General features: G+C 39.8%; 1 protein-coding gene across 1 annotated transcript in view; it reads left to right on the forward strand.

The window, feature by feature from the left end:
- LOC136882245 (microtubule-associated protein futsch) overlaps positions 1 to 22,889 on the forward strand; it is an 85,565-nt gene that overhangs the window by 13,166 nt on the left and 49,510 nt on the right. The window contains exon 2 of the mRNA XM_067154798.2: positions 2,295 to 2,336. Within this exon, the coding sequence (XP_067010899.2) occupies positions 2,322 to 2,336 (15 nt within the window). The 5' untranslated portion in view covers positions 2,295 to 2,321. The remainder of the gene's footprint in view (positions 1 to 2,294; positions 2,337 to 22,889) is intronic.

Here is a 22,889-nt window from a genome sequence, read left to right on the forward strand (position 1 = left end):
ACAGGGAACTGTAGCACAGATGAAGACGTCTAACGAGCAAGGCTACAACCGGTGACATAATTTCTAGAAAGGAAAACCTCCCTCTAATCCTTATTCTGTAAGGAACACAGAATTGCAGCATTTTAGAAGTTTGTATGATGGGATATGGTTCATTCCTTCAGGTCACATTTCCAGGACCTCGGTAAAAATAAAATTGTTCCCCTAAGTATCATGTTATCAAACCTCGCAAATTATTTGTTAAAGGACTGTGCAAGAAAACCCCTGAAACAGTACGTAAGTGCAGTAGCGCTCCTCATGGAACATGCACCTATGAAGAAGCACTTCAGTAAAATGGGAATTCTAAAGAGCAACCTTGAATTATACAGTGTAGAAGGACCATTTTACAATCTGTATATGCAAGGTTCTAGCCTGCAAGAAGTACAATGTATCTCTCTCTTTCTTAGCATTAATCCCGACTTGCAGGGTCTGCTGCTTTGCTACATCTCCTCCATTTCTGTCTGTCGTTGATATCTTCTGGTGTTAAGCCAACACTGTGCATGTCTGCCCTGATGTTGTCAGTCCATCTCTTTGCCGGTCTTCCTCGTGGTCTTGTTCCCTCTGGGTTGATGTGGAGCGCTGTTTTGGCAACTGAGTCGTCCTTTTTTCTCATGACGTGGCCGTACCAGCGGAGACGGGCTTCCCTCACTTTGTCTATGATGTATGTGGGAATATAATTATATATATATATATATATATATATATATAAGGGAATTAAAGCAGACTCATCACTAAGATTGGGTACTCTTGTAAAGAATCTACAAGTCGTCTTAATAAATTGGTATTCCTAAACATTCTCAGTAAATTGATGTAGTTGCTCCTGCAAATAAGTAGCATATTTTAAACAGAAAATCTATAGGAATAGATGTGACTAAACTGAGGATATTTGCCGAAATGCTTAATCTATCTGTTTCTGTAACTGACCCCTGTTGGTGGGGGCAGAATACATCCACAGTATCCCCTGCCTGTTGTAAAAGGCAACTAAAGGGGAGACCAGTAGCTCTGAACTTGGGTTGTGTGGGTTGGCAACCACTGCTCAGCTGAGTGTCACGTAGCATTGATTTTACTTCTCAGGCTCGTCGCTTTCATCTATCCTATCCGACCTCCCTCGGTCAACACTTGTTCTTTACTTACCCCCACGGTGTTAGGTTTTCGAGGCCTAGCGAATCTTTCTTTGGCAGATACCTTCATTCTTCGAAGTGTCAGACCTTTTCCATTTTCCTTCTGTTTAGTGTTAATAGAGGATGGTTGCTCAGTTTATAGTACTTCCTCTTAAAATAACCACCACCACCACCTATAACTGCTAAACATGCGGAGTAAAGTTAAACATCCATTTTGAGTCAAAGTATGGCAAATAAGCATTTATTAGTGCTTTCAAATTCCTGTTTTAACTCTTAGCACTTACTTTGATATTAAGCACCAAAAATATTATACATTTTTTATTTTGCTTTGATGATAAACAGGCCACTTATGATTGAACAGACAGCAGACTATAAAGTGGTCTTTCTGTTCTACATCTAATCATTGTGGAGGTAGTGGTCTGGTTGAAATTCCTGGAGAATGGGCGAAGCCTTCAGGAAGATTCTGTAAAGGAATTGTGGCTGAGAAGATGTAAAATAAATCAAAGTAGTCTTCTGTGATACCTCTTTAGCCACAATGTTACGGCTGTCGACAGTAGAAATGGCCTCATTTAAGTATTGTGTGATCACATCCTGTGGGGTTGAAGAAGACATTCTCTCAATTTAGAAATGAACTGACTAAAATGGGGAACCATGAAAAATACGCAGTAGTCGATTGTAAGGTAGTTGGAGAGTAGTTTCTTTCTGTCTTTAGCATTGTGACAAAGTAGATCTTTCATAAACAGAAAATCCCACATTTAACACCATCGTTTAGTAATTAATACAAGTTTATAAAAATTCTTGTAGTTCTTCTGTTTTAACATTTCACTGCCTACATAGGCTATGTAAAACAGGATTTTTAATGCCTAGGCGTCTTAAGCATACCCATGATATTGGCAAGTAAGTGTGTTCATTTTTCTAAGCAGTAAATGATAAAACTCTGAAAATAATAAAAACTGATATTGTCTAATAATTTTCACACCTCTGTAGCTTCTTGTCTTTTTGTGCATAATTATTTTACATTTTTTGTGGTTGTATATGCAAGTAATTTGTGTTATTCCATGTTAAGATTTAAAGGGGATATTTTGTGCAGTTCAGGATGGAAATGGTTTTTCATCATTTGTGTTTTTCTTTTTGTAGTCAGCTGTGGATTCTCAGCAATAAGCCATGCAGACAGCTCAGGTATCTTTGTCTTTTGCTTATCTGTAAATCTTTTTAGCCTGTGTCTTTTCTCCATTTGCTGTCTTCCATTCATCGCAGTACAGCAACTGATCGTATGCAAACTAAATGATGGAAACAGAGCTAAGCATGTTTTTTTTTTTTTTTTTTAAATTTATTTTTTATTTTTTAAGAAAAATGTTTCATTGGTGTTCGTGTGGGATGGAACTTCCAAGTCAAGGGTGAGGTTGTACTTCAGCGGAGTTACAATAACGTAAAATATTTGCAACACGTCTTGTAGGAAATTGATTAGAACAGTTGAGTGCGGGGTTTGAGACTGAATACTTCTATGACAGAAGTAATGTTATTTGAAGAGGCTTTGCATGCCAGATGCAGGATACTGATTGCAGCATGACTATTCAACTTTCTTGAGCTTGCAATTGCAATCAACACTGTTTTGTAAGAAAAGAGTGAACTCATTACCATCACTCTGTTTTCAGGCAGACTTTAGTGTATGGGAATGATAGCTGGATGGACTGAGGGTATCTTATTCATAAGTTGTAAGTAATAGGCGTAAAATTAACGACAATGATTGCTGGTACAAACAGGATGTTACTCGAAATGAGGATGTAAAGGCTAAGTTAGGAATGAACACACTGGATGAAGCTGTGATGGGGCCTCATGAGTGAAGGAGAATAATGTACTCATCAAGAGAGAGTAACAGTGGTAGAGGGACACAGACAGTAATGCTTAGACTCTGTTTTTAACTGTGTAATAAGAGGTGCGGAACAAATCAAGGCCACAGAGCTATTTTGTAATTAGAGGATTGTGGACGTGAATAGTTAATTCACAAAGGGCAGCAGACTGAATGCTTGCAGGCTTAACGGTCTATAAGTATGTTGCAGATGGAACTCGAGAAAGTTTGATCATGAATTTAAAAAGGTTGTGTTAATTTCTTTGAGGAGTTTGTTAGTGAACTTGTCACTGATTATGGGAGTTAATACATCTCACACCAACCCCAATGGAATGCTTTACACTGGCTATGTGCTAACCATTAGAACAGTATTGGGTGTGACTCTCTACCTGCCTCAGTTGCCTTCTGTTTTTGTAAGCTATGTTTTCGTGTTTGACTTGGAAGATGTTCTGATGTTTGACACAAGAGGATAGTTCCGCTGCACAGTTTAGGATGCGTAGCTATTGGCTTGCATTCCTGAAGACAGTTTTCTGTTTTTTCCCCATTTCACACCTGACAAATGTTAACTACAGCTGTTACCTTCCTCATCCTAGCCCTTTCTTCTCCAGTGGTCACCGAATCCAAAAGACCAAAAACCGCTAACTAGAATAGCTTAGCTTAGCAACTATCTCGAACAGTCATTAAGCAAGGGCTTAAGTAATGTGACTTTCTCACATGTCCAGTTAGAACTGGTTAATGTAGCCATCCAGAAAATGGAGAATTTGGTTTAGAGTCTTGAGACTTGTTGCATTTTCAATTCACTGTAGCTTTTGGGATTTGTTTTATATCCTTCTGAAAGTTTTCTATCCTTTGCTGCTCCATGCTTTCACAGTTGAATATGATCCAAGTTCTTGATTCAAACTGTGGTAATGCTGTTAACCAGTGCATCCTTCTCTCTCATCTCCTGAGATAGTTTGTTGGACTGGTGAGGGGAGAGGAAGCACAGGAAAAGTAAATCATTAATATAAGTTCAGTTAATTATCAGAAACGTATATTTAGAATTTTAATATACATTTTTTACATTTGTTAATAATGTTCATCAATTATTAGTGATCATATTGTGATCAAGCCAGAAGGATTACTCACTGCTGAGACATTTAGCAAGTAGAGGATTGCTGAAACTGGAGAAGAAAGAAAGATATATCCTGAGGAAGAGTGTGGGACCTAGATATGTTGGTGGACAATGGAGATTAAAACCTAACAAAGAGACTGAAGGAATTAGAGAGCTGATTAAGAAGAGACTAATACAATTTTATGGTCATCTCATATGTATCAATCAAAAAAGATTGACTTGAAGACTTGTACACATTTCGAAGGGAAAAAGATTGTTCCTGAGTGGTTTATGGAGATGCATTCAGATATGGAGAGAATGGGCATTAGTCAGGAAGACATTCAAAACAGGAACCACTTCTGGCAATTAGTTTTGACTTCAGAGGAGAAGTAGGAAAGAAATCGCCGGGCTGAGTGGCTTGCTGACCCCAACTTGGCATGTTCGATCCTGGCTCAGTCCGGTGGTATTGGAAAGTGCTCAAATACATCAGCTTCGTGTTGGTAGATTTACCGGCACTTAAAAGAACTCCTGTGGTACTAAATTCCTGAACCTCAGCAACTCCAAAAACCGTAAAAATGTTGCAAGTAGGACATAAAGCCAGTAACATCATTATTCTTAATAATAGTAATAATAATAATAGAAAAATCTTCCAGAGTGGTCTTTTCAGAGGAAAGAAAGAACAAAATAAGACAACGAATGAAGATTTATTGGCAGAAGATCAAAGCTAGTGGAGGAAAAAGATGATCCAGGATACCATGGTTCTTAGTCCTTGAACCGTAGTGATCAAAATCAACAGGAGAATAATAAAAGTTAAGTGTGATTTGATAGAAGCGGTTGTTCTTTCCAGAACGTGCTGTTTATCAAAAGATTTATTTATTCTGAATTAATTTTGACTGAGTGAAGAACCTCCCTGTTACAGATTAGACCGCAAAGGGTGATATACAGGGCGCATCGGAACTATACCAACATAAATATCAGGGGTGCTCTTCATGTTCCGTTAAGAACGATGGTGCAGCCGGATTGGCAGAGGAAAGTTTTGTTTTCAAGAAAATGAGTTAACTTTGTTACTTTCGGACGCGCGATTCAAATTGACAAAGTCACCGCATTTGTATTCCAGAGTACAAGCCGCTAGCTGTTGCTGTGCATTGCATCAGAGGAGGAAGGGAAATGGGAGACGGAGGTAATGCACGACATGCCACACATCCGGAACAGAGTTCAACACCATCGAAGTAGCAAGGGGCGTATTGTTTCCTTCGTTCAGCATTTCATTCCGTTTACATGTTGCGAGTGAAGGAATACACATTTGTGGTGCAGCAGCGTTGCATCTTCGAGCACGTTAAATAATAAAGAACGTTACTGCGACCGCCAGATGAGAGGAGAAACGATCTGGTGCGTTCCTTGACTGACAAGTGTGTCTTAATTACAGTGTGTGCAGTTACAGCTGTTTAATAAGCGAACTCTGGATATTGCTTGTAAGAGATAAGATATTATTCAGTGTAATCCTTTGTTCTGCTCATTTTAGTTTTTATAGATCATGAATCTATAAAGTTCTCTTAATTTAGGTTTTGCATGAATAAGTCACCTCAGTAAGAAGTGCAGTATATATGAAATTATTTTCATAGATATTATAAAAATAAGCAGCACTCTTGCAGTACGACTGCTCACCCTTTGGGGTTTCTGTTGTCTGTGGCACCTTGTGATGGCCAGATGGAACCGAATTTTGTTACCCTGGTAACTGAAAACAGAAACAATGTTCAGAGGACAAGAAGCTTCCCTACCCTGATTTAAATTCGTATCAAAGAGAAATGTCAGGATTTGGGGGATCCCAACAGCTCGCCATCCCTCATCCGTCCTTACTTTTCTCATTCTCGACTCGTCTTTTACCTTCGTCTGTTCAATTTCTCATGGTCATTTGAGTGGCTCAGTGCCAGAGATAACTTAAGCACCATCGTGGCTCATTTTGACATTTCAGTGTACTGTGTAGAAAAGATCTATGCCACTTACTGTTTCTGTAAGGTGCTGTCACCAGTGAGCAAGTCTGGCAGTAGAAGGACGACAGTGATATGTGAGCCATACATGACTAAGTGCCGAGATGATTACACGAGAGCTCGTCGGAATCCGACTTATCCACTGTTAGCAACAATCAGATGGAAGAAAATAACTCTACTGATGAATCACGCATGCCCGATGTCTCTACACCAGAAAACTGGTTGACTGTTGTTGCACCAGAAAGAAAAGAAGAAATCTCGTTTCCACATCACTCGCATGGACAGCAGCATGTTCTGTTCCTGCAAACAACTCCAGAATGAGATCACTAACAGGAAAACATCACAGGACAAAAAGTGCAGTGGTTCCAGATTAGACACATTGTTCTCCACACTTAAGTTCATAGCTTTCTACAACTTTCGAGAACTTGTTCCAGTGACTGTAAGAGAACAGTTGGTCGCCAAAGTGGATCCAGCGGCACAAGGGCAGAGGAAATGACTGCAAAAAAGACTGACCTATTGGAGCTGTTGATTTATATCCCTCTCGTTCATCATCAGTTCTACAGAAATCTGGCAACAGAGGGCATTTTATAGTTTAATTCCTATGATAGGATATATGCAGTTATCCAAAGAGCAGACAAAATCTCCCCATTGCATTTACACCCTAAAACATGCTGTCAGAGGGAATATTATAGTTACTTCTTTGAGGGCATAATTTGTAGAATTTGAGTGCTGATACACATACTAGCATAAGACTAACTTTGGAATACTTTTCAGTATGAAAGCAGATATGCCAGCCCCATGGTGTAGGGGTAGCATGCCTGCCTCTTACCAAGAGGCCCCGGATTCCCGGCAAGGTCAGGGATTTTTACTTGGACCTAAGGGCTGGTTTGAGGTCCACTCAGCCTACGCGATTAGAATTGAGGAGCTATCTGACGGTGAGATAGCGGCCCCAGTCTAGAATAACGGCCGAGAGGATTCGTCGTGCTGACCACATGACACCTCGTAATCTGCAGGCCTTCGGGCTGAGCAGCAGTCGCTTGTAGGCCAAGGCCATGCAAGGGCTGTAGTGCCATGGGGTTTTTTGTTTTTATGAAAGTAGATACTTTTCTTTGTTCAGATGCTTCAGTAAATGATTTTGAAAGCTGCTATAATTTTAAATTGCTTGTTGACTTAAAATTTACTCAAAATGTGGCAGATGGTGCTTAGTCGCCTATGGCACGGAGCCCTCAAATTCTTGGGTTATTTGGACCTCAATTGTACTGTCAGCTACTTTTGTTCCTGCCCCTACCTTGGCTTTTCATTCCTTCATTCCTCGTTCTGTGAAGAGTTTGAACATCATTTCATTGTAATGGGGCTGATGACTTTGCCTCTTTCAACTGGACATCAGTGACTCGTCCGTGGCAATCAGAGTTACTCACCCAATACTGCGCCGTATCATTTGCTGTTGTGTGTAGAGTTGCATGTTACTTGGATCTTTGCGTACATACATGCTTCAGTTGCAACTCCCGAGATGGACACTGCAGCGGTAAGTTGCTTCATCCAGCATTCATTGTCTTGTTTTAGAATCGGCCCTGTTGGTGTGAAAATGCTGTTGCTAACGTTTCTTAAAAATGATGCTTATATTTTTGAAAATCTTCACTTTGTTTAACCAGTAATATATTGCATTTTCTGTGCTTTCAGTGCCACCCTATTTTCTTTTGAAGTGGTTTACATCCCTCTGTCCTATTAATTTGATTTTTCTTTTTTCAATTGCCATTGTGCATGGGGATTGTAGTGAAGCAACTTAATCTTTGTGTGTTAACTTTACTGTTTGACAGTACAGATGCAGAAATGTGTGTTACGGTGTGTAGAGTTGAGGGATCTGGTGTAGAAAGAACATTATTTAATGTAGAATTGGTTTTACCTGGATAATGTAGTTGTTTGTGAAACTGGAAAAAAGAAAATGGATTTTACTGAGATGGGTGATGTATTATATAACAGAAAGAAGGAAAGTAAGGCCCTTAATGCAAATTCCCCCCTCCCAAAGCTGTTCATTTGTGGCCATGTTATAAAAGTGCCAACTGTGTGTGCCATCCATCTTTCAAGAGAAACTATGTTGGAGCTGCTTCTTCTTCTGAACAATAATAAATGATCTGTAGACATTTTGATATGATGCTATTTAGCTGCCTGTGTGTTCAGGCCATTTTTACTCTGTTAGCAGAGAAACTGGGAATTTATAGGGCGACCTCTTTCAAAGTTCCTTATCTTCTTTACATGCTTTCTCCAAGTCGGAGATTGGGCGATCGTGATTGCAGTCCTTTCTTTCAAGCACCCTTCAGGTTCTCCCTCGCTGGCCTCTCGTGGCTAACGCGCGTGCTGCTCCACCTACACGCGATCACCCCGCTCTGTGTAATATTACAGTGTACAAGGTACCTCTCACGACCAACTGACCCCGAGCTGCTCCATCCACCCGTAATTATACAGAGCGGAGTGATCGCGTGTAGGTGGAGCAGCACGGGCGTTAGCCACGAGAGGCCAGCGAGGGAGAACCTAAAGGGTGCTCTCCCTCCGTGCTATTTATTATTATAAAAGGGGGTATAATATACACAAATTCAATGTAATCTGCCCTGAGAGGCGTACAAATCATTCTTAGCAAACAAAGATACATACAATAATTTAAGAACAAAGATAATTTAGAAAATTTACTCTAAGAATCCAACGGCGGAAGTCCCTTCAGAGACCGCTGCAATGTGGAGTGTGTTGTCTGCCTCAGGAGCCGGCGGGGAGAGGTTCGCCAATGTCCTAAGACAGCAGACCAGATTAAGTCTTGTCCTGCTTTCGCCTTGCCCCGCATGTTTCACATCCTCTTCCCGGCCGAGTGGAGGTGGCCCCGCGGGAGACCGCGGCTGGACGAGGTTGTAGGTGGATGTCAGCATGGCCTCAAATCAGCTGTTGGACGGTGCGAGTTGCGAGTAGGGTACGGAGTAGCGGCCTGCGTAGCCGAATGTGAACATTCAGACTTTAATGTTCTCGTAGGTTGCAAGAGTTAATTTCTGAAAGAAGTATTTTGGCAATTGTGTTATTCTTGGCTCATTTAACGTCTGTGCAAAATTTACGTAAGATTGGCGATTGCCCAGTACGCACCCTTCCCTTGTCAGTGTTGTCAGAAACAACTTGTTTTGCAGCAGGCCTCTTCCGGTAGCACTTCTTGCTTAAGATTGAATGTCATACCTCTTACCATGTTAGAAAGCAGAAGTTTTCACTGCGTTTCAACCTACGGATATGATTCAATTTTGTGTACGAAAGGAAATATGACTTGTTATTAATTTTCATCATCATTCTCCAGCTCCAATTGCCCAGTGCTGAGACGAGCCTTTGCCACCTCCTCCTGCTCAAGGATACAGTATATTCTTATTATGCATGGAAAGTCCCTCAGGGGTTTCCAAACTTCTTGCGTGCTGCATGTCTGTAAACGAGAACACTGTTGGCGTCATACTGTTCCTGTATGTTCTAAAAAATAAAATAAAAACATCCACTCCAATGAATGGATAATCAGATAGAATAACAATACATCTTATACCACTATGGTTTGTGTGTAAGCCTCTCTCATTGGCCATCAGCTCTGGCGGACTGGGTGCATGTGTCATATGAGGGGCACCAGGGTTCCTCGCCAATTCCTGTTTTGAAGCGTTATGAAGTCCAGCTTAAACCATGAAGGTCACAAGCATCATCAATCTTTAAATTTGTGACACTTGCCAAGGATCGGTCACTGTAGCGCCAAACACCTCTATTGCTGTTGAACTGTTCGAGAAAGATTGTCGCAGACCTGAAGGTGTGCATACTCCATCAGATGCAGCCTCATCCTCCCCATCCATCAAGTGTAACCTGTGTGGACACAGGTTTCATGCTTGGCCTGTTCATTCATCAGAAGTACCACTAGAAACAGCATTGAGTGCTAGTGGATTGTTAGCAGGAGAATTTGTATACTTTGAAATGAGTAGCAGCTGTTTCCTTCCTAACAAAATAGCTCTCTTTCCCCCCCCCCCCAAGGCCTGCCTGTTACCTTGCTCCCTTGTCCTCGTGGAGTATGTAAACCATTGCTGCACTTTCACCGAAGTGGCAATAATTCCTAAACTATTCATATAAATATTTAATGGTGTCCGGAAGGGTCTGGTGCAGGTCTTTCGAATGACGCCTGTAGGTGACCTGCGTGTTTGAGGATGAGGCTCTACCTAGTCCCCAAGGGAGAGGAAATAACCAGTTAAGTTAAAATCCCCACCCTGGACAGGAATTAAACCCAGGACTCTTTGGACCGAAGGCAAGTACACTAAACATTTAGCCATGGAGCTGGGCATGTGAATTATATACTATAAAGAGTATTGTTAGCTTAATATTTATAGTCACCATGCGTTTCTAAACCCGAAGATTGGCTTGCAGCAGGAGGAGCAAAGGTACCCATCCTCCATTGAGCAAGCCATTTCATATCTTGATACCTTGAGTAGCCAACATCTTTTTGAATTTCTTGGAAATAAATTGATCTTGGCCTTCCTCTGCTATTTCTTCCTTCATGTCTTCCCTTTAATATGGTCGGTAAAATGCCCCTTCCGTCCCCCATGCCTCAGTATAGTCCTAGTAGGCTGTGTCTTCATCATAGTGTTCCACAGGCTCAGTTCTTGCAGTGTTTCCATCAGGACTTGTTTGTTTGCAATCTTTTGTATCTGTAAATATAATATTATTGAGGTGAATAAACAATTTATTTTGATAAGGATTGCATGATTAATCTCAAAATGTGGTTCCTAATTTCAAGTTTTTTCTGTGCAAGTTGTTCATCGAAAGCTATGTTGTACAGATAGGTGCATACCATTGCAGACTTTTTTTTTTTCTTCTTTGGTAAAGCGTAGAAAGCACTCGGATGTGTTTTTTCTTTTTCTTTTTTGACTTGCTTCACTAAAACTGCCACTTCTCAGTTCTAAACCTTCTTTGATAAAAGTTCTATTGCATCAAAATCTGTTTGCTGATTCTCAGGATTACCGTGTGCGAGCGGTGGAGCGTTATAACATGTATAGACTCAAAGTTTCTGTTTCAGTTGATAGAAATCTCAGTTTCAAGGGCCTAGAACCTCGTAAATCATTTCATTATAGTTTTCCTATATTGATGTGTAGAGACTTTTCGTTAGTTAGATATGAAAATGTATGTTATGTTTTTTCAGGCAAGTCGTGTTCTGTACTTTTATGCGTAGTTAGTTTTCTATGCTGTTAGTTTATTACGTTGGGAAGGTCTTCTTTTCCTGTGTTTCATTGTTTAGATTTTTCAGGGTATCCTTTAGAATCATGTATTTTAAATCACATTTATGTAACCTGCAGATTCCTGTGTTTTATCTTACTTTTGATTTTCAGTGAATAAGGTGTTTTTTTCTTGCATGACTTCATAGAACTTTATTTTTATCATCTTACTCTTGTTAGTAGTATTTTTGTACATGATATTGTTTTAATGTATTTAAAGATGTGATTTTCTAATTTTACCTTTTGAGATTTAGCAACTTCTTTGGTTTTCAGAATTATTGGTACCTTAATATCATTGTTACAGTACCGTAATTTGATATAACTTTTTACTGTGGAGCTGTTAATTTTCAGGTGTCTTGTAATATTTTGCCATTTTCATTTTACCAAAAATTAATGCCAATTTGTCAGCTTACGGCTTATGCCTCAGCATTACTCTCTTCTGCCTTTTTACTTAATTTTAACACATTGCTCTAATGTATCTGTGCTTATTCTGGAAGGCCAGTGCTTTATAAGTGTTATTTTATTATTCTATAAGTACTTGCACTCCACAGTTCAAATGTTACTGTAGATAAGTAGCGGATGGAATGGTTAAGCACATGTTAAATGCAGTGTTCTCTCTGCACTGTACATCTGTTTCAGTAACGCCTTTGTGGGCGATAGCCTCATACTGTCGGAGCTCGATGAATTTGCTTCAACTTTCTCAAGCTAGTTCTCTTTTCCTTCATTTTCTTTCTCTTTTGCCTTCCTGGTCACTTCCACTTTTTTCTTATCTTCAAAATAATAATTTTGCATTTCATTTGTGTTCTCAGTGACCCTGTACAGAATATCTTCATTCTTCAAGAAGTCATAACTCTTTAATTCGGTTGATGTTTTAGATAGGACATCCTAGCTAACATCTTCATATCATTTGTAGGCGTTTGTCTTTGGGATCATCTTCGTAGCACCATTCCTTCTACTGTCAGCTCTGTAACTTATGTTCTTGAAATGTGATTCCCAAGCTCGATAGCTGCAGTAGCTTAATTGCGGCCAGTATTCAGAAGACAGTCAATTCAAACCCCACTGTCAGCAGCCCTGAAGATGGTTTTCCGGGGTTCCCAATTTTCACACTAGGGCTGTACCTTAAATAAAGCCTCGGCTGCTTCCTTCCCACTTCTAGCCATTTCCTGTCCTGTCGTCACCATAGTGCGACGTAAAGCAACTTAAACAACTTGTTAAAAAAAAAAAAATTAGGAAAACTGAAGTATCTGAACAAGACTTAGTTCATTGTATACTCATTTTCATAAAAACCATAACACGTTGAAAGACTAGAGATAGGAAGTTCATATTCACAGGACATGTGCATTAGTGCATTAGTATGTTCTGAAGAAATGATTAGCATTTGAACCATGTTGGCCCTCGGGTTCAGGGTCCACATTGATATCTCGGCGCACCACCACCGACTGGTAAAATGTGCCTGCTACTCTCGTCACTATAAACCGAAGGTAATGGATCAGTGTGACTTCAGTAGACATGCAGGATGCCTCGCAGACGTATGCGAGAACTGTACCGTCAAATGAATGAGTTTGGCAGAGGGCGCATTATTGGCATCAGAGAACGTGATGCATTGTCTGGAAATTGCTGCTCATGTGGGACAAAGTGTGTCGGCAGTGGAACGGGTGTGTACAGAATGGTTCACAGAACGCCATGGAACACAACGAGATGGGTCTGGTTGCACCACCCAGACCATCCCTACGAGAAGATACACCTCATCCGAATGGCATTGCAGGACAGATCTGCGTCCTCCTCAGCTCTGGCGTAGCAGTGGAACAGTGCAACACAGCGTACACTATCAGGAGTGACCATCCATCGCCGTTTATTACGGTCTGGGTTACCGGTGCATCGTCCACTTTTCCGTCTACCTTTGACTAATGTTCATAAAAATGCTAGACTGCAATGGTGTATGGAACGACGTCACTGGTAACAGGAATGGCAGAAGATAGTGTTTTCAGATGAATCCAAGTTCTGTTTGTTTGAAAATGGTCACATTTTGGTTCGCCGCAGACAAGGGGAGAGGCATCACATTAACTACATTAGCACAAGACATACAGCGCCAGCTCTAGGCCTTATGGTGTGGCTGCTATTGGGTACAAGCACAAATCACAGTTTGTGCATGTCCAGGACACTGTGACCAGTTTGACCTGCGTGAATGACATCCTGCGACCTGTAGACATACACTTTCTGCACGACAACCCAGACGCCAGATTTCAGCAGGACAGTGCGCGACTGTGTTGCTGCACGAACACATGCCTTCTTGTTATCACAGGATGTCAGGCTGTTGCCCTGGCCTGCCCAATCACTGGACTTGTCAATTCAAAATGTGTGAGATATGGTGAAACGATGGGTGCAGCGCTGTTGTCCAGTGCCAGTCACCAAAGATGAACAGGAATGCAGCATGGATGGCTGTACCCCAGGACGTCATTCGCACCTTATACGCGTCGATATCATCACGCATGGAACAAGTTATCGGTGCCCATGGAGGACCCGGTGACTGAAATGCTAATCGTTTCTCCAGAACATACTAATGAAAATGTCCCGTGAATATGAACTTCCTATCTCTAGTCTTTCAAGGTGTTCTGTTTTTCATGAACATGAGTGTATTTCTGAACTTGTGCTTAACTTTGAGTTTAATGCTCTGTCCAAGATATCCTTGGAGACACCAGTAATCCTACATTTCCACGGTCCACGTCGTGGTCGCAAATGTGGCAGCTGATTTTATGTTCATGTCAGCTTCTGTACGAGTCATTGCAAGACATCTGATTTCATCTTAGCAGCCTCCAGTGTTTAAGATTACAACTCCCAGGTCAATGAATATCTTGATCCCCTCAGTCCTGTTAATCTTCTGGTAGTTATTGGTTGGCCTAGTTGACATCTTCGTCTTGTTGATCTGAGTTTCAATTCCTGTTCACTCTTATCGGTGGTCCATAATGTGGCTCCCTGTCCCTTGATGGTTATGAATTTCATGTTTTTGGTCCGTATTGAACTGAGAATAATATATAAGTAATAATAATAATAACATAAACGTTTCCACCTTTTCAATACTACAATATATTCACAAAATTACAAATTATACGGTACTAGTTTCGACCCATCTAGGGGTCATCATCAGCCGTATTGGAGCAAAGATCATTTGTGGCGAAATCCTAAGACAATGATATTTTAAAGAATAACAAGTGAAATGAGATGTTATGGTAATAGTAATAATATCATTGTCTTAGGATTTCGCCACAAATGATCTTTGCTCCAATACGGCTGATGATGACCCCTAGATGGGTCGAAACTAGTACCGTATAATTTGTAATTTTGTGAATATATTGTAGTATTGAAAAGGTGGAAACGTTTACGTTATTATTATTATTACTTATATATTATTCCCTGTCCCTTGCCAGTACAGCATTTGTTGTCAGATCATATTAACTGACATGTTAATTGTACAGATGTACAGTAGTGGTGGGCACTTTTGTTTAGTATGCACCCATGTGGTAGAAATTTTGAGAAAATATTATTTCCAATTTTTGATAGCACTGAGGTGTTGGAATTGTTTATTGGCAATAGATTTTTAGGTTCATTTAAGTTAGAGTACAACTTGACCCCTGGAAGTATGCAGTGCTTAAAGAATCTATTGTAATACAGCTTTACCTGAATAAATGGGTATGACCATCCTGTGCAATCCTAATGTTGTCTGCGGCCAGTATCCAGTAATCAGAAGATAGTGGGTTCGAGCCCCACTGTCGGCCGCCCTGAAGATGGTTTTCCGTGGTTTCCCATTTTCACACCAGGCAAATACTGGGGCTGTACCTTAAGGCCACGGCCGCTTCCTTCCAATTCCTAGGCCTATCCTATCCCATCGTCGCCATAAGACCTATCTGTGTTGGTGCGACGTAAAGCAAATAGCAAAAAACAAAAAAAAACAACCCTAATGTTATCTTTGAGCGTGGGGTGTTACAAGGTGTACCAAATTGGGACCATTGTTGGTTTTTAACTTACATATGTAGGCATTGGCTTACTACAGTCAAGTCTTCTTATTGATGATGGCTGGAACATTGGGATGGGCTTTGATGATATTTCATTGTCCGATATTATATGCATATAATGTGGGAAAGAGCCAACAACAGTCTGAAGTATGGGTAGTAACTTGGATGGAACAGAGTAGTGGTTGAGGATTGCTGAAATAATTAAAGTAGTTGGTTGATCAGAAAAGGCTTGTTAGAGAAAACGATGATTGGATCTTTCTCCATTGCATTTTATTTTTTCAGAACTGAAAAAAAATCTATGACACCTATTTATATTGTACAGGATGATATCAGAACAAAACATGTCAAAGAATGTTCCATTTGAAGACACTTCACTGTCGACTTCTATTTAAAACAGTGTAGGAAGTTTTCTTAAAGAGAACATTTGTTTTTGTTTTTAATCTCTGCTTTTAAACCTCGCCTGTGTTGACATGAAAACCTGTATCCATATACACAATTTGTGAATTTTCAGACAAATAATTTAATAATAAAAGAAAAGAAAATGGTATGATTTCTTGCTCAGTACAAACATCTTTGTGAACGGATGTCCGATATTACTGCAAATGGTGAAGAGTGGTTTTCCATTTTTGTGCTGGGATCCTATTTCATAAAAGTTACAATTTTACAGGGGACAGGAAATTTTCGGACAGGTTTATATGTTGACAATGTTGTTTTATGAAAGCTGAACAGTTCTCAAAATTGACTTTGTAGATTTGTAGGAGAATTAACAATAAACTGACACATTTGTCAAATCTTACAGTCGGTTATCTGTAGTGTTATGAAACAAGATTTGTTATTACTTTTTGACATATTTAAAAAAATTGTAGAATTGTCACTATAGAAGCGACAGGTAAATCAATTTCATTCATTGTCCATGCCTTTTACCTTCATAAATTGGTCACGCGGAGTGAGAAAGTATGAGGATTGTTGGACTTGACTGTTAGTGGATACCAATGTTGATTTGCACCCTAATCCACTAGTTGGACCACGTATGTTTGAAATGCTACACTTGGTGAGCTGTATTTTCAATAGGACCATCAAGTTAGGCAGTATATTCAGTTTTTAACGGTCATGGACACACAATTTTTCCAACTTGCTGTACTTTTAAACCACCTGCTCCCATGATATGCTAACATATTAGTGGTAGAGTGTTTCCGGAGATAACACTCCACGTGTAAACAAACTCCATAAGTTTACCTTCATAATGTTAGTATATGTCAGGGGTTTCGAAATGGTGGGCCACGGGCCGTATGCGGGCTTTAAGAAATTTTAAGAAATGTGAACAAAATTTACAAAAAGTATTTTGTAGCTCGTTCAAAAGTGTGTTAATTGTTATATCCTTTATAGACCCAAATCAGAACTAATTCATTGTTTTATATTGTTTCCTGTTCTTAAGTATTCACTTGGTCTGAATAGATCATTTTTGATTTGAAAGAATTATTTTCCACTGAAGTTTGGATTTTGAACCCTGACAAATGCCAGTGCTAGGTCTTAACCATTATGAAAATGGCTATGGGATCCATGCCAACCTCACCGTGGACATTTTATGCAACGTAGCATGCATTGAATACCAAGATGTACATTAATTGCCATTGGTGTGAGAAGCGCTTCAATTCTTCTCTCATTGGTAGTACTGGCCGGTGCATGGAAGTACATTGCTGGGATTTTAGGTTAATCATTGTTCTCTTCACACTACTCCCACTAAATTGTCCGTCTTTAAAAATTTTTGTTTTGACTACATTATTAATTTCAGTTTGACCGAGCTCAATAGCTGCAGTCACTTAATTGTGGCCAGTATCCAGTATTCGGGAGATAGTGGGTTCGAGTCCCACTGTCGGCAGCCCTGAAGCTGGTTTTCCGTGGTTTCCCATTTTCACACCAGGCAAATGCTGGGGCTGTACCTTAATTGAGGCCACGGCCACTTCCTTCCCATTCCTAGGCCTTTCCTGTCCCATCGTCGCCATAAGACCTATCTGTGTCGGTGCGACGTAAAGCAAATAGCAAAAAAAAAAAAAAGTTTGGGCCCTTATAAATTGGAAACCCCTGGTATTTGTGTTACCTGGATTTGAATTCAGGTGTGAGATTTTCATTGGAGCAGTGCATGGTGGCAGGAAAGGGATCTCGTCCTAAAGCCCTTGTAAGTGCTCCTTCAAAAGAGGATGTTGGAGAGAAAGTTGTATTCTAACTTACTGGTGCCTGGAAATCTGTGCTTACCTCAGCATATGTAGTCACATTGTAGTGCATGGTATTTGTCGTGGGGGGAGTAGAAATTTGGACGAACCTTTTAAAGATCGGACATGTGTATGGCCATTGCTATGTTCTGGAGATGATGCAGTAAGGTAAGATGTACACTTGTCCGTCAGGTTTGTATCCAGAGAACAAAATATTGTTAGCTTGAAATATTAAAACTTTCCATCACTTTAAGAACTACAAAACTGCGATCTTGTGTTGCCGGCATCTGACAAAGTTCAGAGGGGAGAAATAGAAAAACAGCTCTCCTGAAGGTGAAGTCTGCCATTTTTTGACCGACAAGGAAGCTGTGTCTTCTTGCTGGAAGAATATTCTTATCACCTCGGTAATTTTAGGAGGGCAGCTAAGTTGATAATTTTCTTCCTCTGTTCTGAAACATAGTGTCAGCTACAAGCATCACAAATTGACAGAGAATGTTCTTTGCAAGGTAAGTAGATCACACAAATGTGTAGTTGTACTCTCTTTAGCCAAATGTTGCCACCTAATGACAACTTCAGGAGACCTTCCCTATGTTTCCAACTACCTCACATTAGTTTGTAACCTTTAAATCTACTGGGGAAATTGAATCATTGAAGAATGTTTTCTTGAGTCGGTACATGCCTCTAATAGCTGTGCTCAATCGCACTACCCAAGATTCTGCATCAGATCTCGACATACTTCATTGGTTCTGTGTTGGTAGATGTACATTACAGAATTCCTTTAAGGGTAACATTTTGGCTCTATTGCTTTCATTCATTGGTCAAGGTACAACTTATAAATTGCAGTTTCTTTCTGTATTGGCATCAACTAGACTAAAGGTTGAAGGAAGAATCCCACCCTCCAATACTTATTTGCTATGCTATGTTAGTCTATGCAACTACAAGCATATTCAGGCATAAAAGTCTAGCTAAATGACTAAAATATGTTTCGTTCCTCTGTTTTGCAGCATCTTAAGTTTAAAAAATGTGTCTTAACATAGAAAAATTGGCACATATGAAATAAAATCACTTATGATGAGATAAAATAATTCATTATATCAGGTTAAAACACTCAACAAGTCAATGTTCAAAATTGTAATAAAATCGATGCGCATAAGGGATCCTAGAAGGTGATCTTTTTAAAAAATGCTGGAGAAGTTGATATAGTTTTTTAATATGTACTCTAAATAACTTGTGGATGATGATAGACTTATATTTAAAATACGATGATCAGGGGAACTCCTTACGAGAAACCAAAGTTGAGATTGATTCTTGATAGAAAGTTTTGAGGCATTGAAGGGAGTCTGTAATAAAGGTAAAGAAAGAAATTTTAGAAAAAGAAAGCAAAAACCTTGTGAATATACGCAGATGTAGTATTGGAAGAACAATTGAATGCTTACCTTCCGGCCAGTCCCGCTACGTTTACTTCCCTTACGTCGTCAGCTGGCTAAGTGTGTGTGTTAGCACAAGGCAAAAGAGGGGAAAGTAGGGGAAATGTCCGAGGGAGTGAAGCTGATGGAGGGGCACATACGGGATGTTTTTCAACATGCTTTATGATGACATCCCTACATAAATCTAGATTGGAAGCTTCTTTTAACAGTAACTTATATTCATATTATTGGTTATCTCATTTATATTCTAACTACGGTTTTTGATCAATCTCAATATAAATGTTTCCCAAAATATTAATCAGTTTACCCTTAATTAAAGTATGCAAAATGGTTAAGTCTCTTTCTATTGTAGTAAAACTCATTTTGTTCGGTCATCTGTAAAGTCATTGCCGAATATCTCTTGTATTTCTCTGCATTTACATGTTCCTTCCTGTTTGGCCAAGTATTGAGGGTAGGATTCTTCGTTCAACCTTAATTAGGTCAAGGTATGTTAAGTGCACAGCATTATTATTTTTGTTTCCTTAGGTTATAATTACACGACTCCCATCACTTTATAAAGTTATTTTGTCTTACTCTTTCACCAATAGTCCTCTCTTCTCTGACTCGCCCTATTTCGTTCCTCTTCTGAGATTTCTCTTCGGATAGATCTCACTTCCGCAGTTTTCTTTCTCAACACTTCACCGTTTTCTAAGTTGTCTGTGTTGACCCTGCATTTTTATAGGTTGATAAGGAAATGTCCAAAAAAAGCCTGTCTCCTTTTCTTCATTGTAGGGGATCTTCTCAGACTTTTTGTGCAGCTCAACCAGAATGTGAATTCATCTGTTATATTATCCTGGATCTTTCATATGGAGATGTAAAGCCTTGAGCAGACCTCTTGGTGCTATTCAACAGGAGTAGGCCTTGTGCTGGCACTTGGTTTCACCCTCTGGCTTCTTATCATAGATAAGGTCACTCATTTCATCTCATTAACTCCTCTGATGAGGTTGACGTCAGGAAGGGCTGGCATCCATTCGTAAAAACTTTCTACGAAGATTATCTCACTTCTTACCCGACCCCTTTCAGAAACGAAATAATGGTTGGATGAACATTATTTATTATAATTAACAAATAAGCCCACTAGGACTACACAAAGTACTTACGGGCATGATTTTTGCTTTTTGTGATTTTATTTCTGCCGCTTGGAGCTCTGTGCCAGCATACAGTGACGAACAAGTATACCACTACAGCTCCAACGGTAAAGCATTCCTGAATTCAAATCATTGTTGTAGAAGTCTTCCTCATGGCCAGTCGAGATCTTCTTTTGAAAACTCGGAGCAAAGTTCTCTGCGAAACGTAAACAGTTTCACCTTGTTTTCTTGACATGCCATAAGCCCATATCATGTCCACAATTAAATTCTTATTTCTGAGTTTGAGATATGAAAGGATAGATGTAAGATTCATGATCTGTTTGGTACATGAATGTCTCCTTGATATTCTTGCAATTGTTGATCCAGTTGTTCCTCCGCTTTGATTAAGAGACAGACTGCAGGCCCACAAGCTGCATCTCGTTGTTGAACCGGACAATTAGTTCTCATTCTTTCAGCTATCTCAGTTATCAGACTCCTGCCTTTGCTAATTGTGAATTCTTATGGACAGTACGTCGTCACATCAGCTCATCAGACATGTTCATCTGAAACCCTCAGGTCGGAGAGGGTGTGTTTATGAGAGTTCCCAGCAGGACGACTTTCACTTGCACTTCCCTCTTACAGTCAAGTAATGTCCAAACAAGTTTTCTTCAGCCAGCACATAGCCTTGGTAGGGAAATATTCCTTTGACGGAGCAGTACAGTGCACTTAAGAAAGGGACGGTCCCTAGCAGTTGGTTTGGTTAGAGTCGCTCCCTTGGATAACTAGTGCTAATGTTAACTGATTTATCTTGGCTTAGTTCCCGTGTTAAAAGTAACAACCACAGCAGAAGCAGAACAGCCAATTTAACAGCATGAAATAAGATACACGTTAAACAGGATTTTAAAGAAAATACGATAACCATTAAACATTTGAAGAGCTTGAAAAAGAAAATTAAAGGCAATAATTTTGTAGTCACCAAAGCAGAGAAAGGTATCATCTTATCAGTTGCTCATCCTACCAGTTGCCAACGTCGGTTTGCCTCTTCATCTCAGAATTTTGAACGTCTTTGTCAACATCATCCTGGATTCCTTCGAGCGAGCCGGGTAGGATGTTTAAGAATGATGTGCCTTCATTTATTACAGTCCTGGTATGCTTCTTGTCTTTCTAGGGCATCCCATGTTTCTCCTCTCTTCTCTAGGTCTTCTCTTATCTGATCTAACCACCTTTTTCTAGGGCATCCAATTGGCCTTCATCCCGGAACGATCTTTTCAAAATACTTCCTTGGTGCTGGTCTCGTGCATTCGCTTAACGTGTCCTAGCCACTTCAGCCTTTCTTCCATGGTCGGGTTTACCTGCAGGACTCTTCGTATCTGATCATCCCTAATTCTGTCCCTCCTTGTTCTCTGTACAGCTGATCTAAGGAACTTCATTTCAACAGCTTGCATTGACTTGCTTCTCTTTTATGCATGGCGTAACTCTCCAGACTGTCATGATGGGCAGGAGATAAGTCTTAAACAGGAACTGTTTAGCCCTCTGAGGAACTCCCTTGTCCCCTTACTGTTCCTTACTTGATGGTAGAAGTTGGATCCTTCAGTCCAAATTTATCTTTATAAGAAGTTACGGTCGGTTCCATAAATCCACTTCTTAGCCCTATCAGCATCTTCTGGCTGGTCTGTGGAGATTTCAAAACGAACTGTGGTGTCTATTGTATATCCCACACCCTCTGATTTCTTGTAGGCTCTGATGTCAATTCTCCAACTGCTACTTTTATCAAGCAAGTCCGGGTACCTCTTCAGCGTCCTTATAAATTTTCTTTTTGAGGAAATTTACTGTCAAGGACCAAATCTTGTTATGCCTGACATTCCTATGTAATTTATATTCATGTGTTTTTCCAGTTTATACCTGTTTTCCTTGGAGGAATGTTGCATTTTTAAAAATCTGTATCATTAGTGACCTCGGGTCTGGTCATGTGAAATTTGAATTAAGTGATTTGCCATCATTGGTTCAAACCTAGTGAGCATATAAGCTCTATAAGCTTTCAGAGGCAAACTTTGCATTTAAGAAAACATTCAGAGATGAGATATACCCCAAAATTCTATGCTTTATTAGTTGATACCTACACAATTCCAAATTGTTCGTCATGTGAACATGTATATAAGATGCACTACCCATTCAAGGTAAAGAGACCTTCAAAACTTTATGGTATTTTATTTTTAAAGAATGAGATGTTACGGTAACAGTGGTACAGCACTTTTCATGTTGTAAGGTTGGTTCCTATAGTCATTTAATAACTTAATTGACTAATGTGTTGATATTAATGACCATACGCACTTGCTAACAAGTGAGGTCTCGTGCACAGCAAGTTGCAAAATGTATAGTCTTTAGTGGGTATACGCCCATGATTTTTCTCAAGAACTCGTAGCAAAAAGGGCAGGTTTATTGGTGATATTTTTTAAAAATTTCTGTGCAGTACCCTTCTTCAGTCTGCATGTTAGTATTAATTATAATAATAATCTTATGACTCGGTGACTGTGCAGGTATTTTTGATTTGACCCCATTTAGGCTGCCTGCTTGTCAATTTCCATTTTACGTTACGAGATAGAGAAACCAAACCTCTGTCGGATGTCCTAAGGCTGTGTTTTAATTAATTTTGTTGGTTAAATATCAAATGTGTCGCCAGAGATCTTTAAGTAGCCTACATCTTACGACACGAGTGCTTGCTGAAAGAACCAATTTTCACCTTTCAAAAATCAGACTGCCTCTGCCGGATTCATACTTGCAAGCCTCTAAA

The sequence above is a fragment of the Anabrus simplex genome, chromosome 10, assembly GCF_040414725.1.
Source record: "Anabrus simplex isolate iqAnaSimp1 chromosome 10, ASM4041472v1, whole genome shotgun sequence".
Lineage (NCBI taxonomy): Eukaryota > Metazoa > Arthropoda > Insecta > Orthoptera > Tettigoniidae > Anabrus > Anabrus simplex.